This window comes from Clupea harengus, chromosome 14 (genome assembly GCF_900700415.2).
Source record: "Clupea harengus chromosome 14, Ch_v2.0.2, whole genome shotgun sequence".
In the NCBI taxonomy this organism is placed as follows: Eukaryota; Metazoa; Chordata; class Actinopteri; order Clupeiformes; family Clupeidae; genus Clupea; species Clupea harengus.
Genome location: NC_045165.1, coordinates 6,455,278 through 6,469,700, shown reverse-complemented (window position 1 = coordinate 6,469,700; position 14,423 = coordinate 6,455,278). Strand labels below are relative to the sequence as shown.

Below are 14,423 nucleotides of genomic sequence, written 5' to 3'. Positions count from 1 at the left end.
CTGCCCAATATCTCTATATCTGAATGAGTGCCCCACGCTGCCCAATATCTCCATATCTGAATGAGTGTGAGGATATTCACTAGAGATAGTGCAGCAGCCTCCATCTTTTATGCTGATCTTAGGTCAACAAACCAGCTGAAGGAGATTTGTTCATGAACAAAAATAGAAACAAAAATAGAACAAGACTTGGAAAACGAACCCAAATATAGAACAACTTGGGGAAAAAACAATGAGGAATTAAAGGGCCACTCACAATGGTCTTTTTAAGTTGATTAAGTGATTTTCTCTCTTCTGCGTAGTCAAGGAAGCAGGCTCTGGATGAAGCCGCACAGCTGCATCAGTTCTGCAACACGTGTGATGAGTTTGAGTCGTGGATGGAGGACAAGGAGCACATCCTCAACACCTTCAGCGCTGACATGGACGCCGCCGGGGTAGTGCAGGCCAAGTACGAGGTGAGATCCATCCGTCCGGCGCAAGTGTAATCCCATTAGCAAGTTCCTGATCAGGCATTGCTTCACTGACCTCAAATACCCTGACATTAGTATAATATCATAAAATAATGTTCTGGTGCCTGACGTTTTTATGGGATCACTCAGTTGAGGTCAAGCATGCGGCTGACAAATTCACCTCTCCGGGTCTGTTTCTTCCTGTAGAACTTCCTGACAGAGCTGGCCAGTGGGAAGGGACAGCTGGATGACATCACCAGGCTGGGGGAGGGGCTCGTGAAGAGCCGCCACAGCAAAAAGCGAGAGATTCAGACCAAACAAGGACAGGTGACCCGCAGGTGAGAATAACACTGAACAGTGAACACTATCACAGAATCTTTAGCTTAACTTATCAAATTCGATTTATGATATTAAATGATGAACTTAACCATGGACTTCATATTTTTGGAAGTGTCATAAATCTACATTTATTCAGTATGCCAAATTACGCTCCAGTGTCTCATTTGGCTGTGCGTCTTGGCATGTCTTGGACTGTAGTGGTTCGGTTTCTTCTCCAATGATCGAGTATGGCTGTATGACCATGTCCTGTGTGTCTCCGTCAGATGGGAGCGCCTGCAGCAGCTGAAGGACGCGAAGGCCCATGAGCTGATGAGCTCGGCCGACGTGCGCTCGTTCCTCCAGAGCTGCGAGGAGGCGCGGGGGCAGCTGCAGGAGAAGCTGGCCCAGCTGGACAACCCCGACGTGGGCGGCTCCCCCGCAGCGCTTCAAACCGAGGAGCGGCGGCAGCTGCAGGCCCTGAGAGAGATCGACGCCCTGGAGAGGAAGATCGAGTACCTCAAGAGCGTAGCTAAGATGTTAGTGCAAAGCTAAGGAAACTCGGCCTATGATGTCTCATTTGAGAGTGACTTGAGGAATGAGGAATCATTATTTTGTCCCTTGGGGCCTTAACTTGTCTTGTGAGGCCATTGTGGTGTTTCAGGGGGCCTCCCCTCCAGTGTAGGGTTCTCTCCTTGCAGTCTTGTCTTTTGTCTAAGTCCCACCTCCTCCTCCTTCCTCTCCCCATCTCCCAGGAAACAAGACTGCAGTCCTGCGGAGAGCGCCGCCATCCTGGAGGAGGTGCGCGGCCTGGAGGCGCTGCTGCGGGAGGTGCGGGCCCAGGCGGAGGAGCGCCAGCGGAGACTGGAGGAGGCGCGCCGGCTGCAGCGCTTCCAGAAGGAGACGCGGGACCTCCTGCTCTGGGCGGAGGCCGCGCGGGAGCAGATAACGGAGGAGGAGCAGGGCTCGGACGTGGCCACGGCTCAGGCCCTCCTGGAGAGACACCAGGAGCTGCAGCAGGAGATCCAGCAGCACAGGGAGAGGTGAGGAGGTGTAAAAGTACAGGAGGCGCATGGCCAGCAGCACAGGGAGAGGTGAGGCAGACAGACAGGACACAGACAGACAGGATGGAGTAGAGGAGGCGCATGACCAGCAGCACAGGGAGAGGTGAGGCAGACAGACAGACAGACAGACAGACAGACAGGATGGAGTAGAGGAGGCGCATGACCATGATTTGGTGTTTTTATTGAATTCAGAAACACACAGAGGAATAATGGGAACAACATAGTATACATATACTCCATAAGTAGGTGCATGCGTAAAGGCTATAAGTAGACCATAATTCTCCCCAAAAAACAGACAGACAGATAGAAAGGGCCAGTAGGGATGAGCTGGAGAGAAAGCACTACACCATCCCCATGACGTGCTATTGTTAGTTATATTTAGAAGTGACTGCAATGCCACAATATTAATCAAATCCAATATACTATCTTCCTAAATACTAATGTAAGTGAACAGTGTACTAATAATGCGTTGATGACAAAAAAATGGATTGATGCATAGATAGATAGATAATCAAATGACAGATTGATCGATTGATATTGACTTGAGAATGACATAAGCAAACGAGCATATGAGAGCGTCTCTCTCCGGTCAGGCTGAAGGAGATGGAGAAGCTGGGGAGCACACTGGGGAGCAGCGGGGAGGTGCGGCGCACCCTGGCCCAGCTGGAGGAGGAGTGGGCCGGGCTGGACAGGCTGTGGGCGGGCCGCAAGCGCAAGCTGGAGCAGGGCCTGGAGCTGCAGAAGCTCAACCTGGAGGCCGACCGCATCGAGGCCACGCTCTCCGCTCACGAGGCCCGCCTCAGGGTCACCGACCTGGGAGTGAGTGCCATAGACGTTTATGTTCTGTGCAAATGTTGTTTATGCTCCTCTTATGCGAAGTGAGTGCCATAGAAGTTTATGCTCTATGCAAACTCGCAAAGAACATTTGCAAGCTATGCAAATGTTGTTTATGCTCCTCTTTCATAAAGAGGTACTGAAAGTGGTAAGCTGTAAAGTGGAAGCTGTAAAGTGGTAAGCTTTTTTGTGCAGAATTGTTTGTTTGATAATGTAGTGTATTGAGATTACTTTGAAATAACTAATAATTATGTATTATGAGTTTGCCCATCATAGTTTGAGATAATTGGAATAATTAGTGAGATAATTGGATGCTATTTATGATGATGTTTGTCTCCACGCGTATGTGCGTGTGTGTGTGTCTCGGTGTGTGTGTGTGTGTGTGTGTGTGTGTGTCTGTGTGTGTGTGTGTGTGTGTGTGTGTGTGTGTGTGTGTGTGTGTGTGTGTCTCTCTCTCTGTGTGTGTGTGTGTGTGTGTGTGTGTGTGTGTGTGTGTGTGTGTGTGTGTGTGTGTGTGTGTGTGTGTGTGTGTGTGTGTGTGTGTGTAGGGCTCTGTGGATAATGTACACAGCTTGCTGGGCAGGCAGGATGAATTGGAGGCTCTGCTTCATGCTGTGGAGCTGCAGATCAACAACTTTCACGAGAAGAGCCGAGAGCTTGTGAAAAAGCGTCACTTTGCTGCCCAACAGTAAGCCCGGCACTCTCCTGTCTGTGGAAAACACTGTATTTTCCGGCAGATCCAAGTGTATTGGAAGTACTGATTTGTTTGTAGTCTCTCTTGTGTCTTTTAGTGACTTGTTTTTAAGGCCTTTTCTAGCACGGCATCCATTCATTACTGCATTGGAGTCTCTAAACAAAAGTCCAAATCCATATCAGCCATCGACACACTGATATCAACATACCGTGGAACAGCAGACCGAATGAATCAAGTGAACTTAGACTGTAGTGCCTCCCCAGACTCCTTTGCCTAGACATCCCCTCTGCACAATTATTGTTTCCTGTTTTTCTTTAATTACCACAGAATGATCACACTTGTAGGCCAGTATCATTTCTGCTTATACCGCAGATGTGTTTTTCAGTTCCTTGTCATTCTTGATCACACAAGGTCCCCTGTCAACTTCCAGTCTCTTTGGCCTAGGCTTCCAGTGGGCTGAAACAAGGGAAGGCTGAGGAGTACTGTAACGGTTCTGTTAGGAGTACTGTAACGGTTCTGTGAGGGGTACTGTACCGGTTCTGAGAGGGGTACTGTAACGGTTCTCTTAGGAGTACTGTAACGGTTCTGTTAGGGGTACTGTACCGGTTCTCTTAGGAGTACTGTAACGGTTCTGTTAGGAGTACTGTAACGGTTCTGTGAGGGGTACTGTACCGGTTCTGAGAGGGGTACTGTAACGGTTCTTGTTCTGTGTTTCTTCACCATCGTCTAGGGTCCAGGCGAGATCAGAGAGTATCCAGGAGAGGAGCATGAGAGTCAGGCGGAGCTGTAAGGAGAGGAGGGCCAAGCTTCTCGCCGCCAAAAAACATCAGGTAGCTGCAAGCCTCCTTAAAGGTTTCACATCTAATATAGGCTGTCTGTGTATTCTTTTAAACACTCTTGTATTTTACAATTATGTTTATTATCAGTATTCATTATACGGTTACACTGGGGGGGGGGGGGAAAGATTACAATGCAGGGAATTAACTTTATGGTCTCGCTTGAGTATTGCGAAATACATGCAGTAGTTCACTAAACACCTATAGATAAGATACACTCCTCTGTTTTTTCAAACCAGACATTGTAAGTATTTACATTTGTAAACCTGTGTCCATGATGTAATGTGTACAAGTGTAATTCCCTCCCCCTCCACGTCTCCAGTTATGAGAGCTGTATATATAAGAGCTTATAGGAGCAGAGTAAATTCCCTGTGGTTCTACCATGGCAGGAGTTCCTCAGAGACGAGGAGGAGATGCTCCTGTGGATGGATGAGAAGTTTGAGATCGCGGAGGACGAGTCGTACCGGGACCCAACCAATGTCCTCCGCAAGCTGAAGAAGCACGAGGCTGCCGAGAAGGAGATGCAGGCCAACCAAGTGCGCTTGGACCGGCTGCTTGAAGTAAGTGTGTGTGTGTGTGTGTGTGTGTGTTTGTTTGTGTGTGCTTTAGTCAACAATGGGACTGGCAAATGGATTCATTCCTAGGCAGGTGTAAATGGTGATGAGATATATGAATTAGCTTTATTGTGGTGTGTTGGTTTCTATTTAAGCTTTTTCTATAGCTTTATCTATGTCCCTGAGACAGATCTGAACGAGAATGTTCATAACAGGGTGTGGTTCTTGTGTGGTTCTTCAGTTAGGGCAGGAGGTGCAGGTGGACAGTCCCTCTACGAAGCAGGAGGTGCAGAAGACGTGCAGACAGGTGCGCCGGCGCTGGGACGAGCTCCAGAGGAAGATGGCCGACAGGGGAGACAAACTCAGACAGGCCGGTCAGCAGGAGCAGCTCATGGAACTTCTACAGGTGAGCACCACAGCACTTTATAAGTCATTGATACCTGCCAAGTTTAGAACACCAAACCGATATTCATGTTGCATACAGCAATGTTCTGGGGGGTTGTTTTGACCGAATTCCTGGTTTGTGTTTCATCTTACATATTCTGTATTTGAACCATTCATGATCATTTTGTGCTTCTTGGAAACAGTGTCACCGTAACAATTTTAGTGAGGGTAGTACAAAAGAACCTACCAGTAGAATGAGACCAAATGAATGTCCATGTCCCATACTGCAGTATTTCGATAGAAAAGGTAGTTCGTTCATCTCACGTAATTTGGAATGGATCCTTAAATAATGTTTGTGTTTATGGAAAGTATCACTATACATTTGAGTTCGGTTTTATCCCAGGATGCAAAGCTGAAGATCGAGGCCATCCAGAGGATGCTGCAGTTTGCGGTGAAAGGAGAGGACCTCCGCTCCAGTCGCCAGCTCCTGAAGGAGCACCAGCAGCTTGAGCAGGAGGCGCAGGAGCTCGCAGACAAAATCAACTCCATCGTATCCCGTGCCAAACACCTGGCCACCAACCACTTCGACTCGCAGACCATCCTGCAGGAGACGGACACTTACCTGAAGCTGTGAGACCCTTCATCATTTTCTGTTATGCTGTGGGAAATATAGAGGCTTATTGCATCTGGTGAAGTGCTTTGTGCTTTTATTGTTGCATTGAATCATTGAGGCTTAGCGCTCAAACCACAGATGTAAATGAATATAGGGGTAGTTGTAGATGTTAAAGTAAAATGTTGAAAGCACAAAAGATACTGAAGTAACTGGTTGTCTGTCATTGATAATTGATTATTTATTTGGCTAAGCAATTGCCAATAATTTGGGAGCCGAGACCATGGCAGTAAACACCTGTATTGACAAAGTTTACTTTAAAAGTAATTAAGATAAAGATAAGATAATTGTATTGATCCCACATAGAAAAATCAAAGTGATTTAATGATTAATTAAAGTAAAGATAAAGTGAACTCTTCCCGAACACCACTACTCTCTCTGTGCAGGTTTAAGTCCCTGCAGAAGCCCCTGGACGAGCGCCGGAGTCAGCTGGAGGCGGCCGTGGAGCTGTTTGGCTTCTACCACGACGTGGACCTGGAGCTCACCTGGATCTCCGAGCACCAGCCTCTCGCCGAGACCAGCAGCTACAGCAAGTCTCTGGCTGGGGCCATCAGTCTGCTCAAGAAGCATAAGGTAACGGGTTCTGGGTCTGTGAGGTTTGGAGGCATCACAAAGGCCGTGGTTGTGTTTTTTCACCTCATGTTTCGTGCCTGATCCGTTGTTTCCTTTGGGGCAACATAGCATGAAAGACACACCTTGCATGATGTACAGACACGGTTTGGACTGCGTGTTTAATGATATTAAATAATATGATTTGGTGCAAATAATATTAGTATTTAAAAAAAAAGATACATTTCATAGAACAGGGGTTATTTGATTCTGGATTTTCAGTCGCGATTTTCTCAAAAGGGCACCTTGTTAGATGTCAGTTGACACACTGCACACTTCCGTTTCTTGTCTCTGCTGCTCTCACTCCTATATTTTTCTTTCTTCCCCCACTCTGTTGTATTGTTCTCCTCTCTTTCCTCTTCTCTCTCTCTCCTCTCTTTCCTCTTCCCTCTTCCCTCTCCACTCTCTCTCTCTTTCCTCTCCTCTCTCTCTTTCTCTCTCTCTCTTTCCTCTTCTCTTTCTCTCTTTCCTCTTCTCTCTCTCCTATCTTTCCTCTTCTCTCTCTCTCTCTCTCATCTCTCTCTCTCTCCCTCTCTTTCTCTCTCTCTTTCCTCTTCTCTCTCTCTCTCTCTCCTCCTCTATGTCTCTCCCTTCCCTCCCATCTCCGCTCTCCTCACCCCAGGAGCTGCAGGCCGAGGTGAACGCTCACCGGCAGCAGCTGGAGCGCATGCAGGAGAGGGGCAAGGCCTTGAGGAGGTCGCACGCGTGGGCCGGGAAGGAGCTGCAGGAGAGGTGTGACAACCTGGCCGAGGAGTGGGAGGAGCTGGAGGAGTCCTGTGACCGGAGGGCCGTCCACCTCAACAAGGCTCGCGCCCGCGAACAGGTCAGTGATGCGGAGGGGATCACTACCATATCACACAGGACATCTCTGTCCTGTGTCCACATAAAAAAATGAACATCCACATACATTGCATTTTTATTTTAAAGATGCAGTTTTACTTAGATTTACATTCAGGAGTTAGTGAAGTCAGTGCTTCCTGTGGTCTCAGTGTCTCGTGTTTTTTTAAATTGCTCTTCAGATCTTGCTGGACTGTACAGAACTGGAGACGCGGGTGTCTGAGTGCTCGGCCCTGGTCAGTTCTGATTACGGCAGATCTGAGCCTGCGACTGAAAACCTCATCATACAGCACCAGGTACAGCCACCTGATCATACAGCACAAGGTACAGCCACCTGAGAAAACTGAAGCAGAATCAGATCAAGGTGTCTATTTCAGTTACACACAACATGACCATGGGGACCAGAGGAGCATAACGGTCTGCAAATAATACATACCTGGTACTCAAATGGTTTGAATATTATTTCTGAACACCCACTATCATCACTCCTGATAGTTGAAAACTCATCTGTGGTGTGTGTGTGTGTGTGTGTGTGTGTAGGCAGTAGAAGGGAAGATAGAGGTGTTGGTAGCGGAGGTGGAAGATCTGAAGAGCAGTGTGGAGCATGCGGTCCGAACCATGGGCCTCGATGAACTAAACCGGCCCTGCAGCCGCATCAGAAGCCAGATGACGGAACTGGAGCACCTCGCCACTCTCCGGTAACATGCTACTTTAGCATGTCATTTAATGCAACGGGAAACGATGGGATGAAATTCAATAGAATTTGCTGTGGTCTTATGCAGTCAAATTTGATGTGACAATGGATGATGGATAATGTATGATTTGAAGATATGACGTGCAATATTATATTTTTGTGGTTTGCAGTTACATGTTACATTGGCTAACGTTAGCCCTACATTCACTCGTGGTTCTGATCTTAATAAATGCTCATGAGGATGGCTGATGTGTTTTGCTCAGCTCCCAGAAGCTGCAGGAGGCCCTTCGCCTGCATGAGTTCCAGCGTGAGTCCTCCGAGCTGGAGGACTGGATCTCTCAGCAGAGACAGGTCGCGTCCTCTGAAGACTATGGCACCGACTACAACAATGTCCTGGTGAGAACCATCCCTCAAGATCTCATACTTGCTAGATTACGATCTGTTCTTCATGTTTCTACATATGTATGACCGAATACCACCAATTCAATTATGTCAAATGGTAGCAGTCATTCTTTAGTAATTACTCTTAAGTTAAGTGATTTAAGTCTCAATTTGCCGTTTTTGTTTTTCAATTTTGCTTAAACAGAATGAAAGCTTTAGTGGACATGTTGATCCTCTGGAACATTTTCAATTGTCGTGTGTGTGTGTGTGTGTGTGTGTGTGTGTGTGTATGTGTGTGGGCATCTCTGTTTTGGCAGCAACTGCGTGGGAAGTTTGCGGTGTTCCTCCAGCAGCTGGAGGTAGGAATGGAGAGACTGCACGGCTGCAAGGACCTCACTGACACACTCGTCAAAAACAACCATCCCGAGGCACGCCTTATTCGGCACACACACGATGAGCTAAGGTACGGCTCGTTCTGCACACACACACACAATGAGCTAAGGTACTGCTCGTTCCGCACACACACACACAATGAGCTCAGGTACGGCTAGTTTGACACACACACACACACACACACAATGAGCTCAGGTACGGCTCGTTCTGAACACACACACACAATGAGCTCAGGTACGGCTAGTTTGACACACACACACACACACACACACAATGAGCTCAGGTACGGCTCGTTCTGCACACACACACACACACACAATGAGCTCAGGTACGGCTCGTTTGACACACACAGAACTGAAGTTCTGGAAGTGGAAGTGTTGCCAGTGGTAGTGTGGATGGAAATTGGGATTAGACAAGGCCTGTAGGAAATACATGTAGTAGCGTTGTTGCATAGATTCAGACTTACAGTTTTTCCAGGGAAGGGTTGATGGTAAACGTAGCCCAGGAGTTGCACTTTTTGTAGTTGATGGCTTAGGTCTGGAGGAGTAAAAATAAGAGAACTAGATAGGTAAACAATGAAATAAAACAGCCTAAAATGTAATGTATAACATTGTAAAGCTAATAATTTTTCACTGGAAAATCACTTTCCCAACCCAACCATTCTGGGGAGGCGTGTGGGTAGACACAGGCTTACCCCAGACGAATGTGTCAGCTGTGTTGTCTGACTCTGAAATTAAATAGAATAGATTGTACTACAGCGATAAACAATTTTATTGGCAGAAAAATCCCATTTTGTCCCTTAAAAGCTCACCGGTCTCCCAGTCCTCTTCACTTTTGGGTGCAGAAAATCTGTTCACAGGGACTTGAAATTTCGGTAGAACTTCTTTGTCGGCTAATGAGAAAAAAATTAATTAGATGGGTTCAAGTCACATGCACAATTAAAGTAAACTCAAACAAGTACAATGGTAACATGGTCTGAGATATACTTACACTCTTTCGACCTTTCCGTTTTTCTGTTTACACATTTGTTCACGTGTTTGTCCATCTCGTGTTTCAGCATGCGATGTTGTGCATTATAGGGGCATATCACCATCCCTGCGGCCAACTCCGGGTTGTTCTAACATGAACATAACATTACGATTTCAACAGCATTTAATTAAATAACAATCAATCTCATCAACTGAGTGTTTCCAGTTCTAACGTAAAATAGCAAAACTTCGGAACAAACCTTTTCGCATTTCTGGATGTGGTATGCGAACCGACACGTACGAATTACGTGGTTCTTGTCGAAGGGGCATTGTACAGGTCTATCGGCGTCTATGTCGTCTACAGCTTTAAAACATATACAAACACAGCATATTTAAGGCTTATGCTATGTCACAAAATGAAAGATAATCATGTGTATGCCTCTGGACCTATGGCTCGTTTGACACACACACACACACAATGAGCTCAGGTACGGCTCATTTGAAACACACACACACATTGAGCTCAGGTACGGCTCATTCACTGCAGTGATAGATGTGTCACCAGAGATGAGCGGCTGTGTTTCCTAAGCCATGATGACCAATTTATTTAGTATTGATATACAGTATTGGTGCTGTAATATACATTTGCATTTCTAAAATGCCCACATTTTCAACCACGGGTAAAAACGAATGAAAGTGGTTACAGTAAACAAACCAACTAAAAGAGTTTACAGTTTGTTTTCTTTTATCCCACAGTATGTTAAGCGTCTTTGAGAAAAGCCCTATATAAATTTGACGTATTATTATTATTAATATTTATTTACACCATAAAAGAGTAGCATATTTCATTTTCTTACATTGTTTTCCTCACCTTCCCTGTTTTCGCAGTGATTTGTTTGACTTGTTTGCCTGTAAACTACCCTGAGGTCTCACTGACCTCTGACCTGTCCTGTGTGTAATAGGGAGCTATGGGATGATCTGCAGACCCTGGCTCAGGAGAGACAGGACAGGCTGCTGCAGTCAGAGAAATGTTACGGATGCCACAAAGACCTGATGGAGGCACTGGCCCAGATAGAGGTAGGCAATTGCAGGACACAAAAAAAAAAAAAAAAAAAAAATTGATGCTAATTTGATGTAAGAAGACTATTTGTCTGCCTTCTGCATTACGTGAATGAATGTGATTATTTTGTGAAGGCAGTAATTACATTTCGCTAATTACATTAATTCGTTTTAATAACTTGATGCAATTAATGTAGTGTTATTAATTTCTATAAAAACTAAATCATTAGACCTTCACAAAATGGATAACTTGCCATCAAAAAGAGAAATCAATCTCAAAACAGCTTTCAACAAAAGGACAACTACAAATCCAATGTAGTAGTTGCTGTGCTGAACACTGTCTAAGAGCATGTTAGGAAGACAACTGAATATATACTGCTGAAACAAATGTTAGATTTAAGGTGAATTTCATATACCAGACCACATCTCAAATAGACCCCCCACTCTCAGTTTGAATACACCAGACCAAAGCCATCAAGCTTGGCTCCTGGCGTTTTTTTGTGGGTCTTGGAGCCAGAGCTATTAGACTCTGATTGATGGCTTTCGTCTACAGCCACGACCAGATGGTTGAAGCCAAACATATTAGCATTTATATGGCCCTACCTGGCTATAGCTCTTGGTCAAGCTAGACCTCTCCCCTGCCACAGTCACACCCTTGCATGTTCACACCCCCTACTTTAACCTCCAGACACACCCACCCCTACACTTTGTCATTGTTTAATATGTTAATTCTACCCTATAAGAACTGTACATTTCTGTAATGAGGAAGAATACTTTCCTTGTGGCATGTGACCGTGCTGTGCTGAGGTTACTGTGCCTATCGTTGGAATAAACGTGTTCTTTCGCTAAGCCGTCTTCTACAAGTCTCTTACTCTGAACAAGCTAACTTGAACCAAGTAACCGACCTCTGCATTTTCATCAAGGAATTCGTCGAGGAACAGCATTATTCTTTCACAAACACACGGCAAACCACTCCATTATTTTCTCCAGAAAAACTGAACAGAAATCATTTGGAATCCAGTCATAATGTTACATTTATACTCTGCTGAATGGATGTGATGTGTTGTTCTAAAGTTGTGTAAAAAAGGGTGGAGGTTTGAAACGTATACAAGCTTCTATATCAGTGCGTGTGATGAGAACTATTTAGAGTGGTTTCTTTCAGTAGTGTAGAATTGTATTGTGTTTCGGTTACTGTGCTTATAAACCAGGGCTGTGATGTTCATGCAGTCTTCTAAAAATGACAATTAATGCCAGACTCACCAAAAAACAGACACTGAAGGGGGCTTAAAAGGTATAAAAAAAGTTGTCTTTATTCTCTAAAATATTGTCTAAAAACAGTCTAAAATGTGGACACAATCCACAACACATGCACACCTCCAGCACTAAGGCAGCAAAAGTGCCCTCTTTCTAAATAACCCCAACATGGAAATAATTGTGGTGATGTTCCTTCATTGTGTGCATTGTGTCTAGAGAGTCTGTGCATGTGGCCATATAAAAAAAATCCAGTTGATGAGTTCCTTCAGATTAAAAAGGGGAAATCCTGCAGGTAAACAAAGGGAAAGGGATATTTACTGTCCGTAATTCTAGATGCATGCCTGCCAAGTGTAATTTATACAGATAAAAGTGAAGTGAAATTCAATAAATTCAGTGGTTTGATCCTAGAGTCCTAGAGCATTTAAGGTACTTTTAATTGCTAAACATTTGCACAAGAACTGAAGTTCTGGAAGTGGAGCCAGTGGTAGTGTGGATGGAAATTGGGGTTAGACAAGGCCTGTATGAAATACATTTAGTAGCGTTGTTGCATAGATTCAGACTTACAGTTTTTCCAGGGAAGGGTTGATGGTAAACGTAGCCCAGGAGTTGCACTTTTTGTAGTTGATGGCTTAGGTCTGGAGGAGTAAAAAATAAGAGAACTAAATAGGTAAACAATGAAATAAAACAGCCTAAAATGTAATGTATAACATTGTATAGCTAATCATTTCTCACTGGGCAATCACTTACCCAACCCAACCATTCTGGGGAGGCGTGTGGGTAGACACAGGCTTACCCCAGACGAATGTGTCTGCTGTGTAGTCTGACTCTGAAATTAAATAGAATGTATTATACTACAGCGATAAACTATTTTATTGGCAGAAAAATCCCATTTTGTCCCTTAAAAGCTCACCCGTCTCCCAGTCCTCTTCACTTTTGGGTGCAGAAAATCTGTTCACAGGGACTTGAAATTTCGGTAGAACTTCTTTGACGTCGGCTAATGAGAAAAGATAATTAGATGGGTTCAAGTCACATGCACAATTTAAGTACACTCAAACAAGTACTATGGTAACATGGTCTGAGATATACGTACACTCTTTCGACCTTTCCGTTTTTCTGTTTACACATTTGTTCACGTGTTTGTCCATCTCGTGTTTCAGCATGCGATGTTGTGCATTATAGGGGCACATCACCAGCTCTGCGGCCAACTCCGGGTTGTTCTAACATGAACATAACATTACGATTTCAACAGCATTTAATTAAATAACAATCAATCTCATCAACTGAGTGTTTCCAGTTCTAACGTAAAATAGCAAAACTTCGGAACAAACCTTTTCGCATTTCTGGATGTGATATGCGAACCGACACGTACGAATTACGTGGTTCTTGTCGAAGGGGCATTGTACAGGTCTATCGGCGTCTATGTCGTCTACAGCTTTAAAAGATAGGTACAAACACAGCATATTTAAGGCTTAGGCTATGTCACAAAATTAAAGATAATCATGTGTATGCCTCTGGACCTATGAAACAACACGGAATAAAAATTACCGCCATCATCCTCCCAGTGCGGGTTTGCCTCTCTGAAGGAATTCCTTGCGGATGGTCCGCAGCTGGTCCCGAACCTAATTGTAGTCATTTTTCGGTGATAGTTGGACCTGGTGATGTTGCTGGACTTCGAGTTCTCCTGGGTAAATAATAACTGGTAGGCGAGGCACAATTAAGTGGGATAAATAGCTGAGGACGTGCTGCTTGGAGGTGTGGCAAAGGTTGGAGTCGACACTTTAGGAAACCAATCCGAAATCTTCATGGGGAGTTTGACGAACAACATGACCACAGAATGCGGAACCTTTGTGACTTGATAAAGAAACGAAAGAACACTGACAAATGTGGTTGCGATGCAATAGTAGAATGTCGCATTCGCGGAAAAAATAATTATTTCTTTGGAGAGTTTATTCAAACCGTGATCTCCACTTTTACAATAATATACTATTTGTGAAACCTTACATATATAATATATATATATATGACAGTATTTCAGATTCATTGGATTTTGTGATTTATACTAGATGATTAGAAATACTGAATTGCATATACTTTACATTTAGACGTTTCATTTACAGCCATGATAAGCAAAACAACTCCCTGGGTAGAGTCAAACAGACATAAGGAAAGTTTTACTGCCTGTCTCCATGGTGTGATAAAAGACAGGGGCAAACTAAGATTCCTTTGGTAGTGATTCTGTCATGGAAGATTTATCCCAAGGTATTTAGGGAGCATAGCCATTATTTCAAAGTGAAAGATGACTGCTGTAGAAATTAGTGCGTACTGTGGTCTTTATGTAAACCCGGTTTAGACTGTCTTTCAGCTTTTTGACGACAACAAAACCATTAAAGGGATTGTGCGGAATTTCTAGACTGAACAGATAATTTGTAGA

The 14,423-nt window shown here is 44.6% G+C and overlaps 2 protein-coding genes across 2 annotated transcripts in view; one reads left to right on the top strand and one right to left on the bottom strand.

The window, feature by feature from the left end:
- sptbn5 (spectrin, beta, non-erythrocytic 5) overlaps positions 1 to 14,423 on the top strand; it is a 64,797-nt gene that overhangs the window by 15,974 nt on the left and 34,400 nt on the right. Inside the window, exons 18-34 of the mRNA XM_031580498.2 lie at positions 300 to 452; positions 654 to 784; positions 1,049 to 1,300; positions 1,517 to 1,804; positions 2,419 to 2,644; positions 3,208 to 3,347; positions 4,084 to 4,183; positions 4,579 to 4,749; positions 4,985 to 5,149; positions 5,531 to 5,757; positions 6,184 to 6,370; positions 7,029 to 7,229; positions 7,426 to 7,539; positions 7,784 to 7,941; positions 8,201 to 8,333; positions 8,636 to 8,781; positions 10,642 to 10,756. Of these exons, the coding sequence (XP_031436358.1) occupies positions 300 to 452; positions 654 to 784; positions 1,049 to 1,300; positions 1,517 to 1,804; positions 2,419 to 2,644; positions 3,208 to 3,347; positions 4,084 to 4,183; positions 4,579 to 4,749; positions 4,985 to 5,149; positions 5,531 to 5,757; positions 6,184 to 6,370; positions 7,029 to 7,229; positions 7,426 to 7,539; positions 7,784 to 7,941; positions 8,201 to 8,333; positions 8,636 to 8,781; positions 10,642 to 10,756 (2,907 nt within the window). The remainder of the gene's footprint in view (positions 1 to 299; positions 453 to 653; positions 785 to 1,048; positions 1,301 to 1,516; positions 1,805 to 2,418; positions 2,645 to 3,207; positions 3,348 to 4,083; positions 4,184 to 4,578; positions 4,750 to 4,984; positions 5,150 to 5,530; positions 5,758 to 6,183; positions 6,371 to 7,028; positions 7,230 to 7,425; positions 7,540 to 7,783; positions 7,942 to 8,200; positions 8,334 to 8,635; positions 8,782 to 10,641; positions 10,757 to 14,423) is intronic.
- LOC105905045 (gametocyte-specific factor 1-like) lies at positions 12,026 to 13,830 on the bottom strand. The gene is made up of 7 exons (XM_012833021.3): positions 13,538 to 13,830; positions 13,321 to 13,424; positions 13,083 to 13,209; positions 12,903 to 12,986; positions 12,740 to 12,818; positions 12,557 to 12,627; positions 12,026 to 12,278 (listed from the first exon to the last, which is right to left on the bottom strand). Coding segments are annotated over exons 1-7 (555 nt in total). The 5' UTR covers positions 13,626 to 13,830; the 3' UTR covers positions 12,026 to 12,276.

Bases quoted from the DNA above. Each gene is read 5' to 3' on its own strand.
- LOC105905045 (XM_012833021.3), bottom strand. From the start codon at position 13,625: ATGACTACAATTAGGTTCGGGACCAGCTGCGGACCATCCGCAAGGAAT. The intron at 12,987-13,082 runs GTACGTATATCT...TTTTCTCATTAG, and splicing joins AACGGAAAGGTCGAAAGAGT to CCGACGTCAAAGAAGTTCTA. The intron at 12,819-12,902 runs GTGAGCTTTTAA...ATTTAATTTCAG, and splicing joins TGAAGAGGACTGGGAGACGG to AGTCAGACTACACAGCAGAC.